General features: G+C 56.2%; 1 protein-coding gene across 5 annotated transcripts; it reads right to left on the bottom strand.

The window, feature by feature from the left end:
* Positions 1-8,064: 8,064 nt before the first annotated feature.
* Positions 8,065-19,699, bottom strand: SAXO4 (stabilizer of axonemal microtubules 4). Of its 5 annotated transcripts, none has more exons than XM_014577150.3 (14): positions 19,589-19,696; positions 17,167-17,311; positions 16,368-16,485; positions 15,756-15,909; positions 13,948-14,076; positions 13,543-13,606; positions 10,868-10,971; positions 10,305-10,364; positions 9,838-9,924; positions 9,546-9,653; positions 9,364-9,458; positions 8,804-8,968; positions 8,611-8,698; positions 8,065-8,221 (listed from the first exon to the last, which is right to left on the bottom strand). In XM_014577150.3, exons 2-13 carry the CDS (start codon positions 17,270-17,272, stop codon positions 8,611-8,613), a joined length of 1,278 nt encoding a protein of 425 aa, XP_014432636.2. In that variant the 5' UTR covers positions 17,273-17,311; positions 19,589-19,696; the 3' UTR covers positions 8,065-8,221. The 5 variants fall into 5 exon arrangements, with proteins under 5 accessions (XP_014432636.2, XP_075784559.1, XP_075784560.1 ...); XM_075928444.1 differs by lacking the exon at positions 19,589-19,696 and adding an exon at positions 17,421-17,439; XM_075928445.1 differs by lacking the exon at positions 16,368-16,485 and having other exon boundaries at positions 15,756-15,905; positions 19,589-19,699.
* Positions 19,700-21,093: the final 1,394 nt, after the last annotated feature.

Raw genomic sequence — 21,093 nt, 5'->3', positions numbered from 1 at the left:
TCCAGAGGCTTACACATGCCAGATAGCTGTGCACACGCAAACAAGCATGTATGTGCCTGTTAAGGGACAGTCTTAACTGCAGCCTCGCCCAGACTGGTTTCTTTCAGAGACTCAGTTGTGCTTATCCCTTGTGAGCCACAGGGCTCAGAGTGCCCTGCACTGACCCTTGTGTCCACTCCATTCTGAACATGCCTCAAAGGGCTGTGTCAATACCTGTTTCTAGAACTGGTGGCTCTGCTGGAGAGGATGGGCCAGATGCTTGGCTGGGGCCCATAGTTCATGGATTTATGCTAACGTGCAGCTGAGCGTCTGGTCCTTCCCTCAGCGCATTCCTTTCCGTCCTCAATTCTCTTCTGCCCCAGGTACCTATTCTTCTTACACTAATGTCCCCAACCACTGTCCTCTGCTTGCCTCGCTCATATCAAGTGTCTTTTAAATTATCAAGTCTCGTCTCCTTTTCTGTACCTAGGTTCTGCTCATGGAAACTCTTGCATCTCCTCATCTTTTGACCATCCTAAATCTCCTCTCCTCCAGAAGTTACCTTTTCTCCTCCTCAGCACAGTTCAGCTACTTTGGTTCAGAACGAGAGCCTCTTGTCTGTTCTCCTCCCCTTTTCCTCTCCTTCTCCCTGTGGGTGGCATTGGGCTCCCAATCTTTTACAGGAGAAGACAGCCACCCCCTCTAGATCTGCTCCCACCACTCCCACCAGCCCCTGCCTCATTCTCAGGATAGAGAAATAGCTTAACCCCCACCCCCGCCGGTGGGCTCTGACGTACCACATGGAGACCCCGCTGTCACAGATGAGCATCCTGGGTGGAACCAACACCACAGATCCCAATTCCTACCTCTCCTTTTTGCACATTTTATCTCACCAAGACAAAAGAAGAATTGGGCTGAAGTTACTGATCAGCAGCTGTGTGTCTCTTATTGCCGCTTACACTTCAGTTCCGCATTCTGTACCCAGCCATTCCCATAAGGGAACCCTGCCTCAGTTCCCTCTTCAACCCAGCCGTGTTATCCAGAAGACCTTCCCTGGGAAGCATTAGACTCATACAGCCCTCCAGTGGCAGAGATCCAAATGACAGTCTCCCATAGAGTGCATGTGGGTTATCTTGCACAGGCAAAATTCCCATGGATGTCAACAGGAGTTTGCCAGACTAAAGATGGAGCCTGTACTAAGGATCTCAGCTGATGCAGGGGGGAGGGGAGTGGTACTCAAGTACAGAGAGAGTGCACACAGGTCATCGATTTGTTCCTGTGCTGCAGCTACAGACGGGGCAAGCGAGGGCCATGGGTTCTGGTTATGGGGGTGCAGACGCCAAGTCCCATCACATCTCATTGCACCACACCTCAGTGCTAACAGTGGGACGAGCACACAAGCAGAACATCTTAGATGAGCTATAACGGCCTGTGGTCCATTTCCCACCCCTGTCACTAGCAGGAACACACCGGAGAGATGAGAATTCAGGCTGGGAGGAGCTGTTTTCAGTTTGATAGGCAAATGTAAGATCCGCTCTGCAGGCACTCAACACGCTTTCACAGCCCTGGGTCAGACAGCCCCGTGCCCCTTTTACTCCCCTCAAGCCCCCTGTACTGCCCCAGGCTACATCTGGTCAGCCCCTGCCTCTCCTTGTTCCCCTGGGTCAGCCCAACATTCTGCACCACTCTCACTAATGGAGCAGCACCCAGAACAAACACCCACAGCCTGTGTGCTCAGGCGGAGGAAAGGGGTATCTCTGCCTAGGTTTTACCCTGTCACACAGACTGACTGGGGAGCAAGAACTGCTGCTATCCAGGAAATGCCCAGGAGCAGCTGGTGTTACTCACAGCGTGCAGTCACGAAACAACCTGTAACAAAACTAGGGGCCCCAGAATCTCAGAACTGTGTTATTTTTGAGTGCCCAACCTGGGTCCCCAAGGGGCTGATCTCCACAGGCTCAGAGATCATTATTCATGGTACAGCAGCATCTAGAGGTACTGACCAAGATCAGGTTCCAGCATACTAGGTGCTGCACAGACGCACTGTGAAAGATGGCCCCTGCCCTGAAGAACGCCCAGTCTACATGGACAAAAGAAGGATCATGATCTCCACTGGCACATGGGGAAATGAGGCCCATAGATGTGCAGTGACTGGTCCAAGGTCTCATATGTCAGAGGCAGAGCCAGGAACTGAACCCAGATCTTAGAACCATAGAACACTAGAACTGGAAGGGACCTCAAGAGGTCGTCAAGTCCAGTCCCCTGCCCTCGCGGCAGGACCAAGCACCATCTAGCTCATCCCTGACAGATGTCCATCCAACCTGCTCTTAAATATCTCCAGAGATGGAGATTCCACAACCTCCCTAAGCAATTTATTCCAGTGTTTAACCACCCTGAAGGCAGGATGTTTTTCCTAATGTCCAACCTAAACCTCCCTTGCTGCAATTTAAACCCATTGCTTCTTGTCCTGTCATCAGAGGCCAAGGAGAATGATTTCCCTCCCCCACCCCCCACTTGTAACACTCTTTTAGGTACTTGACTGCTCCAGCTCTGAGCCCAGTCTTCCGTTGCTTTCCTAGGGGATGCCAAGCTGCTCTGTAACTCAGACCCTGTTCATCTCAGGCTGTGAACCGTTTTCATTTTCAACACAGCAAAAGAAGCCAAAGAAAGAGAAAGAGCAGCCTCGCCAGCTAGCACCCCTCTGCAGGATTCATTACCCAAACCCACATGCAGGCTAGAACAAGGGTGAATCCTCTTCTCCTGGCCTGCTTGGGTGAGTCTCTGCTTTACCTGTGTGGGGCGGGAATTAACCCTGTCCTTCCTGGTAGCACACGTACACCATACAGGGCTGTCACGTACAAACACTGAATCACACGCAGGCAAGTATGGGGGCGGGTCAGAAATACACATGTCCAGGGGTGCACATCTGCAGCTCACACACCCCTCCTGAGCCTGTGCTGTGGGAGGCACTGCTCTGATCCAACCACACTGCAGTGGACAGTTGTCTGTTGACCTCAGTGGGACCTGGAGCAGGCCCCTTACCCCAGGCAACGGCTGTGTTTGACAGCTGTTCAGCATCCTCCCTACACCCTCTGAACAGTGTACCTTGGTTCTGTCCTTGACAGTTCTCCCCTTATCCACACTCACTCCGTGGCTGTCCCCCCAGGCTAGTTATTTTGGTCCTAACTCCTCCTCAGTCCTTTATATATCCGTTGTCATGAGTAACGCTGGCTCTGAATGAGTCTCACTCCAGATGGTTGTAAAGGTAACAGGGATTTTTTTTTCAGAGCTATGTACAGCCCTATCTGTCTTCGGCGATGAAATCAACAACCAGCATACGTTTCAGCTCCACACCCATATGCTCTCTTCATGCTAGGGAGCTGCTGGTGCTCTGAACAGCCGTGAAACGGGCAGGCCGTTACCTAACGTGTCGTCATTCACTGGGAGCACCTGCTGCGTGCAGGCGAACACACAAACATGCGAGGGATTCACGCAGGCACGCACATGCCGAGTGAGACCCAGAACCGCTGCTCACTCACACGCTAATGCAAGCAGCGCAGGGAGCTCCATCATGGGAGCGAGCAGCTGGTCCCGCTGGAGAAATAAAACCCCACGGCTAGATATTCAACAGGAAGGAGAAGCCCAGCAGGCAGTAAGGCAAAGACAGGGATCCAGAGCTATTAGGACAGCACATTAGACACAAATGGACAGCAAAATCAGTGCAGGTTTTGGGTGGGTCATTACACTTGTCTGTCTGTGCCTCCATTTCTCCACCTGTAAAATGGGGTAGTGTGTCTGACTTCCTGTTATGGTCCTTGTAATGTTCATGCACATTGGAGAACATCATCCCAACTCTAGGTATAAAATTATGGGACTAATTTAGCTACAACTACTCAAGAGAGATATCTTGGCGTCATTGTGGATAGTTCTCTGAAAATAGCCTCTTAATGAGCAGTGGCAGTCAAAAAAGCAAACAGAAAGTTAGGAGTCATTTAAAAGGGGATTGAGACTAAGACAGTGAATAATGTATTGCTTCTATATCAAGGGCGGGGAACCTGATGCAGCCCTCTGCTTCCCTGGATTCAGCCCTCGAGGCTCAGGGCTCCCCCCCAGTACTGGGGAGCCTGCACTGGTGCTCCAGTTCCCCCTCCCCCCATTCTCCATAGAGCTGGAGCAAACAAAATCTACTAGCCGGGCTGCCCCTGGGCTCTGGTGTGCAAGGGAAATAAATATAATTTATGCTATCATGCGCCGAAAGTGTCCGTCTGCTATGTACGTTGGACAGCCGTCTCAGACACTTCACCAAAGCATCAATGCCCACAAAACAGATATTAGACAGGATCACAAAGAAAAAACAGTTTCTTGCCATTTCAACCAGAAAGGACATTGTCTCAATGACTTGATTACCTGCATCCTGCTTCAAAGACCTTTTCAGGCCACACTTCAAAGAGAATCCTCTAAACTGTCATTCATGCTTAAATTCGACACTTTACACTTAGGTTTAAACAAAGACATTAATTATCTTACCCATTACAAAGATAGCTTCCCCAATTATCACCTCTAATATCATTAGCTCACAGACATTTACCTCCCCCCCATCCCCCTTCTGTTCTGAAATTTGATTTGTCCTTTTCATATGTGTTCACTTCATTTTTTTTAATTGGATCCTTTGGTATATATGGTTGTGACAATTTTCTTCCACTATTTGATCTGAGGAAGTGGGTCTGGCCCACGAAAGCTCATCACCTAATAAACCATCTTGTTAGTCTTTAAAGTGCTACATAGTACTGTTTTTTGTTCTTTCTCCTTCTCAGGCAGGGTCCATGTCAGTGAGGGCTTGGGTGTGTTGGGGTTTTTTTTGTTTGTTTTTTTTTGCTTCTCACTTGTGTGCAGCCCCTGACTGATTCTTCTGTGGGTCAGGAGACCCTAAAAAGGTTCCCTGCCCCTGTTCTATATAAATCCATAGTATGACCACAGCTTGAATACTGCATGCAGATGTGGTCACCTTATCTCAAAAAAGATATCTTGGCATTGGAAAAGGTTCAGAAAAGGGCAACCAAAATGATTAAGGGTTTGGAACAGCTGCCATATGGTGAGAGATTAATAAGATTGGGACTTTTCATCTTGGAAAAGAGGAGGCTAAGGGAAAATATGACAGAAATCTATAAAATCATGACCGGTGTAGAGAAAAATAAGGAAAAGTCATTTACTTGGTCCCATATCACAAGAACTAGAGGTCACCAAATGAAATTAATAGCAGCTTTAAAACAAACAAAAGGAAGTATTTCTTCACACAATGCACAACCTGTGGAACTCCTTGCCAGAGGACGTTGTGAAGGACAGGTCAGTAACAGAGTTCAAAAAAGAGCTAGATACATTCACAGAAGCTAGATCCAGCACTGGCTATTAAATAGGATGTGCAGGTATGGTGTCCTTAGCCTCTGTCAGAGGTTGGGAAAAGGTGAGAGGGGTGGAATACTTGATGATTCTGTTTTGTTCACTCCCTCTGGGGTACTTGGCATTAGCCACTGTTGGAAGATAGGCCACTGAGCTAGATAGACCCTTGATCTGACACAGTGTGGCTGCTCTGATGTGCTCAAAAGCACAGGGAAGTCTGTTCAGGGTCCCACGTCACCAGAGGCTGAAGGGAGGTCAGACAGGCCTAACAAAAAGAACCAGCTGGGCTGTAGGGACTAGTTTCTGAGGAGAGACTGAAGAAGTGCACTCTGTCCTGCCTCGTTAAGCCAGGGCAGTAGTGGAAGATGCGACAGCTTCACTAATGTCAAGTTGATGGAGGAGGGAAGGATTCCTGGGGGGGGGGGGGGAATGGGAAAGTTCTGTGGATGAGAGCAAGGGAGGGGGAAGTAGAAGTCATGGGAGGAGGGGAAAATGTAGGCTGCCAACCAGGAAAATGTTCCCAGCAGTGAGATCCATCAGACCATGGGAGGTTGGCCACTTGGGACATGGGAACCAGCCTCAATTCTTGCAAGGGGAGAATCCAGCCCAGGTATGTGCAGGAGGGGCCAATAGGACTGACCCATCTCTAAATACTCCCGCCCACACTACAAACATGAGGCAGGCTGTGATGCTCTCTCTTTTGAACCCCTTTCCCCCCACACACTTGCAGGTTCCTTTAGTATCATGGGCTGCCTGTGTGAATCCAAGGCTCTGCATGAACTGTTGCCTGAGGAGCTCTGGGATGTAGCAGGATCGCTGAGCAAAGCTACACCCCCCAGCCAGCTTCCCCTCTGCAGTGTATGTGGAGGGCAGGGGATCAGGTGTTGGAAGGCTCAGGTGTACTGGAAAACTGGCCTGCAGCCAGGTAATGTTACCTGCAACATGAAGCCAGCTGATTGCATGCACAGCATTGCAAGGTCTGAAGGCCCCATCCCAGCTCATGAAACATGCACTAGGAAAGGAAACGATCCTCCAGACAGGAGCCTGAACACCGCAAAGAGGGAGCTATCATGTTTAGAGATGGAACCTGAGAGCCAGGGCAGGCGCAGAATGGGTGTGTGTTACAGCTCCTGGGGCCAAAGGGACAATACGACACCAGACGGGGGAAAGGCTGACGTCTTGCATCACCCCATGCCAGGAGATCTCACTGCGATGTGTGCATCACACCCAGCTGGGAGCCTGGAAACACTGCTCTGCACAGTTGATTATGGGGCATGGGAAAAGCTCCTATTAGCTGGACATCACTCCATGCCAGGGGCAAGTGAAGTGCCGGTGAATTTGGGACAGGCTGAGGATCAGCTCTTTGGGATGGGCAGGGGGGCCATTGCTCTGGACCAGGAGGAAACGTGGTGGTGTTACAAGCTGCATATGAACATGTACCAGCTGGCAAATGAAGAGACAGTTCCAGCCCATCACTCTGCTATCACCCCTTCCCCAGGAGGGTACCCCCCGCAGTGCAGCGTGGCCAAGTGCTGCTCCTTTCTGGGCCCAAGCGAAGGCTTGCCACTTGGTTCCTAATGCCTGTACACGAGCGAGGTGGCATTACTGCTGTGCTGGCCCCCTTGAGTCAGGCAGGGCCCCCAGCACAGCTGCCCCCACCCCCCAAGCTGCGTTCAGATTGAGCTGCGACAGAGGAACAGGCAGGCAGAGGGGATCCCGCCAGGCAAACCCAGAGTGACTCAGCTGGAGTCCGAGAAGGGCCTGGGAGTTAGGTTGGGAGAGCAGACACTGTGTGATGTCAACGTCTCCGAGCCGGCAGGGGGGTGGCGTGGGAAGATTTGTGTGACCAAGCCTTTCTGGTTGAGGTGTGTACCTCTGCAAGGCTGGTCCGGCCCCCGTCTGCAGAGCTCAGCAGCCTCCACCGGCTCTGAGGCGGCCTTAGCAACAGGGCTCCGTTTGAAGAACACGTCACTGGCTCCTCTGCTGCTGACCCTGGGCCTTGTGGCATTGACGCTGATGGTGAAATGGCTAAATGCAGACAGCCCCGCCGCCGGTGAAAGCTCCAAGTTCTCCAAAGCCCTGCAAGAACAGCCCGAGGCCCCGTGGCAAGAGCCTGGAACCTGCAGGAACGCTGTTGCCCAAGGGCCCTGCGGGGACCCTGTGGTGGTGGCTGCAGCACCTCAGGGCCCAGCTTTCCTTCCTGGGTCAAAAGGCCTGATCCTGTATGGCGCCCAGCACCCTCCTCTCCCGCTGCAGGCTCTGGTCAGCACTGTGGGGGATGTGGCCCGAAGGCCAGGAGAATGGAACTGCAGGGCTCAGGCCTCCCCTGGCAGCCAGAGCAGGCCGGGGCTGATGTGCACCGGAGGGGCTGGCAGAATGGAGCACAGGGACCACTGCTCTCTGTGCTGGAGAAGGGCTTGGGTTTCCATTTGTGCCCGGAGGCGTCTGCTGATTCCTCAGGTGCAAAGACCCCCTGGGAGCACCCCTGTGTGGGATGAGAGCTGGGGTCTGCTCCCAGAGAAGGCCTCACCTGTGAGAACAGCAGGTGACAAAGAGGGAAGGGGGCGCTGGGTCCATGGAGAAAAGGAAAAGGGGAGGGCTATGGGGACCATGGCAAAGAGGAGGAGAGGTTTATGGGATGTAGATGGGGCCGGGAACTGGGGGGAGGCTGGCAGCTAGGCCAATAAAGACCAATGAGCCTTCTCTGAGTGATGATTTTTCTTTATGTCCTTGGAAAAATAAAACCCTTTGGGAGATGCGGAAGCTCCTGCCTTGCCGCAGGAGAGCAGCCCCAGAGCCCCTGCCTCGCCTCAGGAGACCAGCCCCTCCAGATGGAAGGACAGGGCTGCAGGAAAGCAAAAAAGAGGCAAAGCAGTTATTGAAGCGTGGCAGGAAATGGGGGTCGCGCGTGCGCACACACACACACGGAAAGAACAGGGATGAGAACAGGCAGCCTAGCCCCCAAGCTGTCCTGTTCCCCACTCTTCCTAAGGCTCTGGGACTCCCCTCGCACCATTCCCTGAAGGGAAATGAAATGCCATGAGCTGTGGCCTGGAGGAAGCCCTCCCTGGGGAGCAGAAAGCCTGATCCAGGCTCAGCAGATCTTGACACCTGGCCTCATTGGCTCCAGAACCAGCGCTGAGCACTCACTGCCTGGCCAGGTCTCTGGCGGGTGTGTCCGGTCCCAGCCCCGCCGCCCTGGGAGGTGCCAGTGAGCCCACGCAGAGCCCTTACCTACTCGGGTACAGCGGTCTGGTAGAGAGCAGAGAAGCAGTTGCTGTGAGGCGTATCACGGTAGAACGGGTCCACCGCTGTGATCGCCCTGGGAGCAGAGGGGGAGAGCGTCACCGAGGCAAGAGGGGGGCAGGAGGGCATCGGGGGAGGATGGAAGGCAGGGTGAAGGGCAGTGGGAGCCAGCCAGCCACACCTGCCGACATGGGGATGGACCCGTCTCAGGGTCTCCGTGGCATTGGGGTCTCTGCCCAGTTCAGTGATGTGGTTGTTGGTGGCGAAGCCGCCCGGCTGCTGGGGCTGGATTCCCCCACGGATCCATCCTTCGCGGTCCACCCCCTTGAGGGTGTTGTCATAAAACCTGCCAGCGGGGAGGAAACAGAGTCAAAGAGCGCTGCATCCTGCTGGGTCTGAGAGTGCCCAGCCTCCTGCCCGCAGGCCGGAGGGCTCCCTTCCATCCCCCCTCCCCCCCACACACACACGTACCAGGCAGGGCACCTCCGCTCAGGCAGACAGACACACAGGGCATGCACATGAAGGGAGGAGAGACTGCCCCTCAGAGGCACGGGGAAGCTCCCCGGGGCAGAGGGAAGCAGTAAGAGCTCTTCCCAGAGGAAGGGGGAAGGGAAGTGGCCCCGGGAGGCAGAGTGAGCTGGGGGAGGCAGATGTGCCCAGGGACAGGTCCCCCTGGGGCCGGGGGAGGAAGGAGCAAGGGGAGCTCGCCCCAGGCAGGCAGTGGCAGAGTTTCGGACTCACTTGGAGTTGTAGCTGCTGAGGTACTTGCTGGGCATGTCCGGGTCATAGGGGGGTGACACGTACTTCTGATTGTTGAGGCTGAATCCGGAGAGTTCCTGGAGGAGGGACACGGGGCTGAGGAGCCAGGCCCGGGGGGCCCTGTGGGATGCTGAGCAGGGGGCCCAGGCTGGGCTCTCACTCACCTTGTTCCCCACGTACTCCCGGCCCAGCAGGCTGGTCTGAGTCTGCGGCGGCCTCTGGAGCCCCCGGAACTGATCGTGACTCAGGGGTCCTGCCCTCTCGGCCCCGGACTGGAGGCAGGAGGAGACCAGGTGAATGGCCGGCCAGACACAGGCAGGCAGGGAGGAGGCAGAGAGGCCTGCAGGTGGCGAGGAGGCCTCTGGCATTGGGGCAGGACTGGCGGCAGCACGCAGGGTGGGAGGTGGAGTGATGGGGGCAGGCCAGGGGCGCAGGCAGGAGGGAGGCATCGCTCACCATGGCGTGGAGGCTGTTGCCTTTGTCTCGGCTGAACCCCGTCTCTCGCTCGGAGCCCTTCGACAGCACCGGCAGGAACTCGTCGCCCTGACGGGGGTGGGATGGAGTGACCCAGCGTGGGGCAGAGCCTCCCCTGTCCCAAGCGCTTTGTGGCCACCCAGCTCACCCGCCCAGAGGGAGCAGGGCAGAGGGCGCCACAGCCCGGCCTCTGCAGGGTCACAGGGGAAGCCCCCCCAAGCACTGGGACTCGGCCGCCCATGGAGGACTCTGGGAGAAGGCAGCCCAGATGGCTTCCCCGGCATGGTGGCACAGCCCAGGAACGGCCTTAACTCTGCCCTCCCCACTTCATCTCTACTGACATCCCCACCCTGCCTTCCCTGCCCTCCCCCAGTCTGGGTGACGCCTTTCCCACCCGGAAGCCTACCCTTTGCCACCCTCTCTGCCCCTCTCCCCCTGGCCCTTCTTACATGGGGAAGAGTGCTGGGCACGAAGTCCATCTTGGTGATGCTGGTGCCCGGCTGGCTTCGCTGCAAGGGAAATGCTGGGCTGTGAGGCTCCTTCCCCTCTCGGGGAGGGCCCGGGACTCCTCGGACAGGCTGGGCCAGCCCTGCCTACCCCTTGGGACCAGTAAGGAACCAGTGTGTGGAGCTATCCCATGACATGGGGGCCCGAAGTTGATGGGGATGAGGCCAGGCTGTGGGCAATTCCCCCCCCCACACACACACACCCGTTGCTGAGCTGTGTGTGTTGGGAGCAGGACGGTGTTTGGGATGCTGGACTCCAAATGGCTTTGGCATGTGCTCCTGTGAGGCAGAGGAGCCTTCGGCCTCATGCTAGCTGCCACTCAGAGACGGTTCAGAACAAAATGGCTGGGGGGGGTAGGGGAGGGAAGTAGGATGGGGTGGTTGGCCCATTGCACAGGCTTCTGGGTAAATCAGGGCTTGCACAGCTGGTTCATATACAGGTCCACAGGGGGGGCGCTGTGCTCCACTTAGCTCAGCGTGGGGGGTGGGCAGGACCCAGCACTAACTGGCTCTCCTGGAGGAGGTGGCAGGGTCACTATGGGGTTTCGCTGGGTGTCCTCAGTGAACCCCGTCTCCTCCTTCGCTCCAATGGTCTTCCTCTGTAGGAAATCTGTAATGGGAGGGGGATACGCTGTCACCCACATTCACAGAGTGAGTCTGACCCCGCTGTGCCACAACCAACACGGCCAAGCCAGCTACAGTCACCTAACGCAGCACCTCCGGGTGTGAACCTCCGACGCTGGCTGTAAAGCCACCTGCCTCTCCGGCCAGAGCTCATCCAGGCCATGTCTACACTAGCAAATCATTTTAAAATTACTAAATTCAACTTAAGAACTCCCGATTTAACACATTTGAACTTGCGTGTCCTTGCTACGGGGAAAACCTCGAAATTAGTCTGAAGCAGGCTCCGTCCACGTGGACGCGCTACCTCGGACTCACAGCACCAGGATGCACCCTGGGGAGCGGCGGGAGGCCTTCTGGAGGCTAATTAGTTTGAATTAGGGGCACCGGAGTGTGACAGCGCGTCGGGGTTCGCCCCCAATCCTGCACTCCTGTAGCAGCCAGAACAGACTCCGCCAGCCAGTAGAATAGAGGGGGCTTATTGCTTCTCCAGGGTACAATACAGCATAGACGTGATGTGACTACAGGAGTCAGGGCCAGGATGCCTCAGACCCCTTGGGATTAGACCCTCTGCTTAGTCTGTCCCCTTCATGGTTTTCCCCAGCCGAAACCGAACCTTCCCCCGAACACTCGCATCCTTTGTTCAGTCCCTGCCCTCAACAGGTAGGACTGGTTGGGTCTTTGTCTACATGACCTCAGGCAGCCCCCCATGCTAGGCAGTGCTTACAGACACAGGCCAGTAGGGGTCCCTCACGGCCCAAACACAGCAACCAGTGAATGCCTGCCCAAACAGAGCGTACTGCTTGCCCACTACATCCCGTGGCGTGACCACACTAACGTTATTTTGGACTGATATGTTTGGAATTAGCGTTATTCCTCGTGAAAAGCAGGAGAACAGAGTTCGAATTCTGAGGTCCCTTATTCCAGGATAACAGGCTTGGTAGTGTGGATGCACCACTTACAAATTCGAACGGGGGGAGCGGGTGTTATTTCGGACTAAGGGCCAAGAGCTGGCTCCCCAATCACTAGCCACTAAAGGGAGACAGAGACCCCTCCCCATCTGCCTCACACCTCCCTGAGGGATGGTTGAATGAAAATGAGGGGCGCACAGGCGCTGAGAGCTGCAGCAGGGAAATGAGCCAAGCCAACAGGCAGAGATAAGCTGACCTCATGACCGTGACACCAGCCCACGTCGGAGGGAAGAAAAGATCTCGGCGTGGGCCCTGGGTAGCTAAGATCGCAGGGCGGGCCCTGGGCTGTTCGGGAGCAGCAGCGAGGGAGCCTGCTGCAAGTGGTTAGGGGGCTGCATGCAAACCCTGCCTCTGATGTGCCCAGGCTGAGAGCTGACCGCAGCAAGGGGGCTACATGGGAAGTGCGAGCGATTGTAAAGACCAAGAACTCAAACGCCCTGACTGAGGTCGTACAGCCGGCATGGTCTGTGCCAGAGACAGGAACAGGGAGCCCCAGAACTGCTCATACCCAGGGGGCAATTCAGAGTGCTCCCCACATTCCCCCCCCCATCCTGAGTGCCTTGGAATTAAAGAGACAGACACCCCTTTTCATTCCCAGACAGCTCTAGCTAATAGGACAGCATGGTTCACCCAGGACTCCCTTCATGACAGGGGTTCCAATAACACCCCCTCCCGGCTTCCCCAGGGTCAGATAGCTCATGGGTCGGGAGACCCCACCCTTTAGAGCTGGGGGGTTGTGCTCCCAGTCAGGGGACAAGAGGCGGGCTGCAGGGTGTCATCTTGCACAGAGCACTTTCAATCCCACAGACGGTACGGGGGCAGAGTACGGGGGGAGGGGGTTTCCAAAAAGACTGTGGAACCCGTCCCTACCACAGTGACGCAGCCACCTCTGAGCTGGCATGTGTTCACAGCTCACAGCCACACAACAGCGTAGGACAGGCAGGGGAAACAAAAAGCAAAGCCAACTGAAACTGCTGGGGGGGATTTCGGGAGGCAGAAGGTAAGCACCTGAATTGGAATTTGGCCTGAACACTGGGATTAAAGCAAAATCCCAGGGGAACCACAAGCAGTCGGTACTTGAGACAGAGTCCTGCAGCCACACAACGGCCCATGACCCCCCAGCTGGGGCACTGGCTCTGACCCAGTGCGCCTGTCTAAGCCCTGGCTCATCACACAGCTGGGTATGGCCAGGGCCGGCCCACAACATTTTGGCACCTGAGGTGGGGAGCTCAAATGACCACCCCCCCATGTCTCCTTTTCTCCTGCCTGCCTGTTATGTCTCTTGTGCCCTCCTTCCTCCAGCACAGCACTCCACCATCTCTGTGCATCTAGAGCAGAGAGAACACATATGCACCAGCAGCAGACACAATTTTCTACACTCTGGATCCTAGTGACGTTCCCCCACAGTCTGGCACCTGAGGCGGCTGCCTCAGTTCACCTCATGGTAAGGCCAGCCTGGGTATGGCTGGGGATTGGAACATGGCACAAGTACAGGTGTCGCTCCCAGGAGAGAGCCTACCAAGGAGGCCTGGTTGGCTACCCCAGGACATGGCTCCAGAGGGTGTGAGGGGCTGCAGGAAGGACCCTACCTGGCTGGCCGGGAATGTCGAAGCGGAACTTGGAGTTATACTCTGTGGACATGTAGAGAGGACCCTGCAAAGAGCAGGAGAGAGTGAGTGAATCGGGGGGCGGGGAGTGCAGCCTTGCACCTGCCCTGGCAGGAGACCTGTACCCACCTCCCCAGCCTAGTACCTACCCAGCTAGACCCTCATCCACTTCCTCTGCCTGCCCAGCCTTACAACTGACCTGGCAGGAGCCTTCCAGTCTGGTGCAAGGGCATCTCCCCATCACTTTGCCCCTGGGGTGGATCTCCCTGGGCACACCAAGGCTCCCCCTTGCTTTGCTGCGATGCCCAGGACTAGTGATAGTTCCCCACAGCAGTGGTGGGTCAAGACCCGGAAGATCCCTTTCTCCACCACCAGGGCTGCACTCACGTGTCTGGCATTCTCCGCCTCGACAGAGCCTTTCCCCTGCGGCTTGTGCAGGTCGGGGAGGTGTCTGGGCTCCAGCCCCGGGATGGCTTGCGGCCCTTGGTCCCGGGTATCAAAGTGGACTTTCTTCACCTGCAGAGCGAGCCCCTCTGGTGAGTCCCAGGACAGCAAAGTGCAGGCCCCCAAGCAGCCAGGAAGGACTAGGCTGCACAGGGCATTGCTGAGCCTCTGCATCCCCACAGTGCGGGGGGCAGGCGCAGGCAGAGGAATGGTTCGTATGGACCTTTGCTGCAGTAGCCGATGGGGGGTTCATGTCCTGGGGGGTTAAATTGGGGGCGTGGCAAGGAGGTGGGCACAATGCCTGGGCACAAGTCCCTGTACCTGTGTTAAATCAGCCCTCCCAGCTGACTACCTCTGGATGCCCCCAGCTGCAGGACAAGCCCCGGAGGTGCCCACTCTCAGGGAAAGAGGGCAGGGCAGGCTCTATGCCCATTCAGTCCTTGGCCTCTCCGCCAAAGCTGCCAACCCTCCGCTGCATGAGGTCCGGACTGCGACCTCCCTGCAAGGCCCTCATGTTGCCTAGGCCACAAAGCAGTCACTGGGTGACCGTGCCTCTGAGGTCACCTCGTGCCAATGGGGCCCGGCCTGCAACAGAGCCTGCACTCAGGAGTCAGTCCCCAGCCTTCAAAGGCCCTGGGACATCCATTAAAACGGTCACATTATTAACAGCCCCATCAGAACAGAAGCAACGCATGTGACTGCTTACTGTGTGTGTGGCCGGCCCCGTGGCGGTGTCTACACTGCATTGTAAACCTGGGTCTGCAGGGTGGAAACTTGAGCATCCACCTTAAACTTGGGCTTGCAAAAGCTGGGCCAGGGTCTCACAGCAGGGCTAGCTTGTCCGGACTGCACTACACAGCCCTGCTGACTCGGATCTGTGGCTTCAGTGGTGTCCACACTGCAACACGCCCGGGCGTGGCCCCAACCCAAAGTCTGATCTGGGAGTGGATGGAAGGAGGAAGTGGGCTCAAACCTGCCGTTCGTATGCAGTGTGGACATACACAAAGGTGCCAGGCTGCGCTCTGACCCAAAGACCTTATGCTCTAAGACAGGGGTGGTCAATCATTTTTGTAGGGAGACCACTACACAAATTTTAATAGGCGGTCGCAGGCCTGGAAAGGGCGGGGCCTCAGGTGCAAAGGGGCGATTCCCTCTAGGCACCGCACGCTCCTAGTGGGTGATGTGTGTGGGGGGGGAACTTCATGTGCTCCCCTGCCCGTAGGCAAATCAGGACCTGGGGTCGGGGCAGTTCACAAAGTCACTCGCTGTTGAAAACAGCTGGTGGCACATGCCCCTGGAGGAGAGAGGCAGCTGCCAGCTGTTTTGAACAGTGAATGCGCACTCCTGTCGCCCCCAGGTCTCGATTGGTCTGGGGGCAGGACAGTGGCAGGGCAGGCCGCAGGCTAGATCAAGCAGCTTGGCGGGCCAGATTCAGCCCACCGGCTGTATCTTGCCCACCCCTGTGCTAAGACAAGAGACCACAGGCGGATACAACCGAAGCTAATGTTGTAAGTTCCATTTTCCTGGTTGCCCCTAGTCCATAAAGTAAAAGGGTCACGTTGTGTATGGTTATTAAAGGGTTAAAGTCCTCCCTGCCCCCAGCCCTACAGTCTAGCATTGGCTCTGGGATGGAAAGTCCCAGCTACACAACCCTCTGGCTGCAATGTCACCGGGTTACATTCCCAATGGCAAATCAATGGCAGATGGCTCCCTAGCCCATGCCCAGAGCCTGGGGCTCACTGGACACTTACGGCTTTGGTGGTGGGGAAGGAAATGGGCTTGTCTCGCACAAACCCGCTCCCCGGCTGGTAGACGCTCCAGGGCAGGGGGTACTTGCCGTCAGGCAGCTGGAGGGGCCGGAAGTGCTTGGTGGTCACCGTATCGTAGTTATCTTGGAGAAGCTGTCTGGAGCAGGAGGAAGAGAACAAGTGAGGGATAATGGTCAGAGTAGCTAGGTCTTCTGTAGGTCTCACAGCTCTCTGGAAAGGAGGCCAAGATCATCACCACTAGGGAAACTGAGGCATGGGAAGTGACTTGCCCACTGTGGTCGAACGGCAGAGCTGGGAAGAAAACTCCTGAGCCCCAGCCAAGTGCTCTATCTGCTCAACCACATGGCTGCCTTGAGCAGGACTGCCCTTCCCCAAAAGCAATCTCAGTTCTGCACTGACATGCTGTCCGCCCCAAGGGGTGAATGGGGAGCAGTGAGGGAGACCCGCCAAGCTGGAGTACCCTCTAGGGCTGCCCTGTTGGGATCAACACTCCACGATAGAAGGGAGGGTCTATTGCCCATGAGGCAATCCCCACCTTGCACACAGCTCTACCCAGACCCCCTCAACTCCTCAGGATGCACATGGACAGCCTACCCCATGGCTGGATTATCCACTTGATCCAGGCTGTCCTTGTAGGAGACAACAGGCCGGTAATTGGATTTGTACCCAGCTCCGGAGTGGTGGCCGATGCGAGGGTGGAACCTCTCCTGCCCTGCCAAACAGCAGCGGGAGGGCAGGTATCAGCCACGCAGACAATGGGGGGAGACCATGGAGAGAGAGGGACTCTTGCTCAGGGTGGACAAGCCCTTTGTGCATTCAGAGCCTTAGAAAGGACTTGCTCTTCCAGGACAATCCCTAAGAGCCAAACCGTGGGCATCAAGGGTTAATTAAACCCAGGAGATGGAGCTGAGGCAGCAAGTCTGTAGTACTGCACCAGGACAGGACTTATACAGGTTACACAGGCTCTGGCCACCTGAGGGTACTAGAGAGAGCACATAGGCTACTCAGGACTGTGGCTGAGGCCTGGGACCAAGCACTGTGGATTCAGTCCTTAGAGGGGTTAGTGCGGGGGACTGGCCAGAGACACGGGGCCCTGTTAGGGATGCAGCTTTGGGCTTTGTCCCTGGTGGGACAAGGAGACGGGGGCCAGGCTGGCAGTGCCCTGTGGGCAAGTGGTGCAGGGTGGCAGAGAGGCACTGCTGACTGGTTCTCTGGCTCCAGTGAGTTGGTGACACCAGGGGGAGTGATGGCCAGCCCACTGGGATGCAGGGAAGGCCATTCACATGGCCTGTAGGGTGCAGGCTCCAGGCCTGGCATGCACTTTACCCTCCCCACCCCTGATCCTTCACGGCCACATTTGCCACGTTGGCCACACTTCCCACGGGGCTCTTACCATAAGCTGTGCTGTAGCTGGTGGCATAGAACTTCAGAGGGTCCACACTCCCACCAGTGCTGGTCCTCACATAGGGCGAGACGCCACCCAAGGGGAGGCGCCCCATGGCCAAGGTAGGGCTGGGTCTCCACAGGCTGCCTGGTAGCTATAGAAACAGAGGCTGTGGTACGGGGGAGATGGGCAGCTCACCACCCGCCCTGCCCAGCTCAACTGATCCTCTGGGGTCACCCTGGTGACGGAATGTGAGGTCATACCTGTGACACTGTGACATCAGAGGGCAGGAACAAAACTCAGCTCCAAGCTGGGATCCCTGGACAAGAGAGGCCTGGATCTCCTGGGAGATCCGGAGAAAGCCCCAGAGCCCCAAGACCCAGGATCTCAGTTCTGACTCCAACTGATCCTGCCAGGGCCTGGAGATGACAGGGAACCGTGCTGAGCCCAGAGGCTACAGGACACTAGCGCCTGTTACCTTCCTGCCTCAGCGGGTCTCTGAAGGAGCCTTTTTGTGGTAGCTGTCTGCTCCCTGACACTGCCAGCCCTTCAGCCACACTCACTCTCCCCTCAGGGGCTGTGCCAGCCTCTACTTTGCCTTGAAGGGGAGCACTTGGTGCACCACAGACTCATCAAAGGTGTCCCCTTGCGGTGTCCAGCCCCTGACACTGACCCCTCAGTTTGCTACTCTCCAGGGAACGGGACACCCACCGGCTCGTTTGAGTCCAGGGTAGCCAGGCAGCGCTGGCATATCTTTGCCCGGACAAGCACTCTCAGTTCAGTCACAAAGGTTAAGATTTAAGAGCTAGCATGCAGGGGGAATAAGAAGAGTCCGTTAGGTGTAAAGCTTTTAACAGGTGAAAATCCCCATTTTGGGAACTTCCTAGCCTCACTTGCCACGAGGCCAGGATCCAACCTTTGTTCATGGGAAAAGCGGTCAGTTTTGCTACCTCACTGAAGGATAACTAATATGTCCTTTTGCCTTCCCCAGAGGCCCCCTAAATTCATGGTCTTCACACCCCCTAGCCACAGCAGCCCCTGCAGTCTGGTCTCCAGCCCCCATTCATGCCATAGGCAGAGGTGGCATCACTTACATCTGACAGACGCACATTGGATCTCCTGTCTGGCTGAACACAGCATCAGCTCTGCCAGGTTACAGCCGTTAAGACAGAGTGCCGGGGGCGCACATCATATTGGAGAGATCTTCTCCGTACGGACATTGCACACCAGTGTTTGTGAGCAGCGTGACGCCGGCTTTCACTCACCTTGCACAACGCTATTTCTGGATAAATCCCATGACAGCAGGGCACTAGGTGCAGTGAGTTTGTCAGGCCTGTGAGAGGCTGAGGAAAACCCTTTGCCAGCTGGCATTGAGGGCCTCTGACGATTGCAGACTAACAGTGCCCCCCAGAGTTACCAGGCCCTTCAGGGGCTCCTGCCTTCCCTCCTCTGCCCCGTGAAGTCCTTCAGCTTCTCTTCCCTTCTGCTCCAGCTCCCCAGCTCTTGGTGGAGCTCCCCAAGCCCAGCTATGTACCCCATCTCTTCTGAGGCAGGTTCTCCCCATGCAAGCTGGGAGACTCTGTACAGAGGATGATCTGGCCTGACAGAATAAATTTGCAGGAAGCGCCTCCATCCCAGCCAAGAACGTACTGGGGAGAGTCAGGGTTCCAACATAACTAGAGGCTCAGAGAGCAGGGGAACATGCATCCTTCCCCCCCCACACACACACATCCCAACAGATGTGTAAAGATGTGGCCCACACTGAGCATCTTCGTGCTGTGCTCTGCTGAGGAGCTGTCCTCGTCAACTCTAGAAGTACCTGAGAAGGCTCCTCAAAGCTACCTCATGGCAGCTGCTACGGGGAGGCCTCGGGGGGCTTGTACCCACCTCAGAGATCCAGGGGTCAGCACAGGAAAGAGATGTGTTGGTCCTTTCCCTGGCTCTGCCCACAACCCAAGCTTTCCACCCCTCCACTCATGACACAGACAGGGGGTGCTACCACAACTACATTATGAAATTCTCCATTATTTGTATGATTGCAGTGCCCAGGACCCCCAGTAACGGACCCTACCATGCCTGGTGCTAGCCGAACAGAACAAAAAGACTTGCCCGGTCATCTGATCCCCCTTCTTTCTCATTTGCTTTGTTCCATTGTGAAAGAACTGACGTTGACACGCATGATGTTATTAGGCTTCAGAGTTAACAGCTGTAGACCGATGGGGATACTGCCCCTTCTCAGAGCCATTATTCCCAGGGGAGGAGGGGCTCAGTGAGCAGTGCAAACCCATCATGGCTATTGCCACTGGCTATCCCCCTTCGGTCGACATGCTCAGCAGAGGCCACAGAACCAGCCATCCCCTCAGCTCTGGGGTCAATCCCTCTGGGCCAGGGCTGAGCCACACGAATTTCCCCACCCCCGCTACCCCCTTACCTGCCCCCAGTGGGGCTCTGGCGAGTTCCTGGCAGGGGCTGAGCCGAGGTAGGCACTCGCTGGAGGAATGTGCAGGCCTGCCCAGTCGCAGCCTGTCTCCGAGTGACCAGTGCATAGCAACCGGCTGGGGAAACAGGATAGCTTCCAGCAGGAGGGCGGGGAGGCCCAGGCTGCAGGGGGATCTTACAAGCCCTGACAATGCAGGCTGGCATCCCAGTGGAGAGCTGGGGCTGCAGTGGTTTCCAGCCCTGCTCCCCGCTCGCAGCTGATCGAGGCATCCGGCCTTGCTGGGTCACACAGGGGGTGCTGCACAGCTGCGCCCTCTTCCCAACATTACCATGAGGCAGCAGGGGCAGGGAGAGCAGCCAATGGGCCATGGCCAAAGCAAGGGGAGAGGGCATTAGGAAGACAGAAAACCAAGGGGCCAAGCAAATGTAGCTGCAGGGGGCCTGGCTGAGAGCAAGGGATGGTAGGGCTGGCCTTAGATAGCCCCCCTCACCACACCCAGGGGAGCCTTAACACCCAGCCCTCCAGCATTCAGGAGGCAGCACAATATACCCATTCCCTGGTACTGTAGCTGAGTGTAGCCTGCCTCGATCCCGCTACAGCTCCTGGGGAGTCTCCTTGCAGGGTGCACCTGTCCCCGATGCTGAGCTGCGAACAGATCAGTTGCTGTGTGTGTGTCTGCTCCCCCTCCTTCCCTGCTAACGGTCCCATCTTTGGCCTACTCCTCTACCCTGCAATGAAGAGAGGCCCCTCTCTATAGCAATGAGATACCTAATGCCCCCAGCCAATGTTCCCTCCAAATTTTTCCATTCCCCCATGTGGAATAAATATTCTGAGCACTGAGCCACGTGCGGATGTGCACCACCAGCAGAAACACATGCTGCTAGTTGACAGTCTCTGCTAATGAGCTGGGTGGGTGTCCAAGCACACAGCTTACAGGACACACTGCCTCCAACCATTCAATTCACCACCCCAGGCCTCCGCAAACCATCACCAACCCCTGGACAGCACCTTAGGTCTCCCCCTTGCAGAGGCATTTAAAAAGAGGAATGAAGGCTCTGTATAAACTGCAGGGTGGGTGGGGGGTTTTAGATCATGGCAACATCAGCACCCAATGTTTGAATTTCAGGGAGCAGCTATGGCTAAGCCTCTCTTCTCCCTGTCCTGCACCTCTTCCAACAGGATGATGGGCCCAGGTAGTCTGGCTTCAGCCTCCCGCCTGAGGCCACAGCTGCTCAGGCAGCAGGGGACAGGTCAGTCCTGCACCAGGAGCAGGTAGGGCTGTCCCACCACTCGGCAGCAGCTGTCCAAGTCCATCCTGGTCCAGGCTGCAGTTGCTGCTCACTGCCCAGCTGGTGGGTGAGGGGGACAACACATGGTGCTTAGGAGTCCTGGGCTGTCTCAACCTACAGCAGCCTCAGGGGAGACACTGAAGGAGCTGAGCCTGGGGTCTGCCACTTGGCAAACAACCAGGTGGGTGAAGGGGCCCTGCCCTGGCA

This window comes from Pelodiscus sinensis, chromosome 4 (genome assembly GCF_049634645.1).
Source record: "Pelodiscus sinensis isolate JC-2024 chromosome 4, ASM4963464v1, whole genome shotgun sequence".
In the NCBI taxonomy this organism is placed as follows: Eukaryota; Metazoa; Chordata; order Testudines; family Trionychidae; genus Pelodiscus; species Pelodiscus sinensis.
Note: the sequence above shows the minus strand (reverse complement) of the source record. Positions and strands in the feature narration are given on the sequence as shown.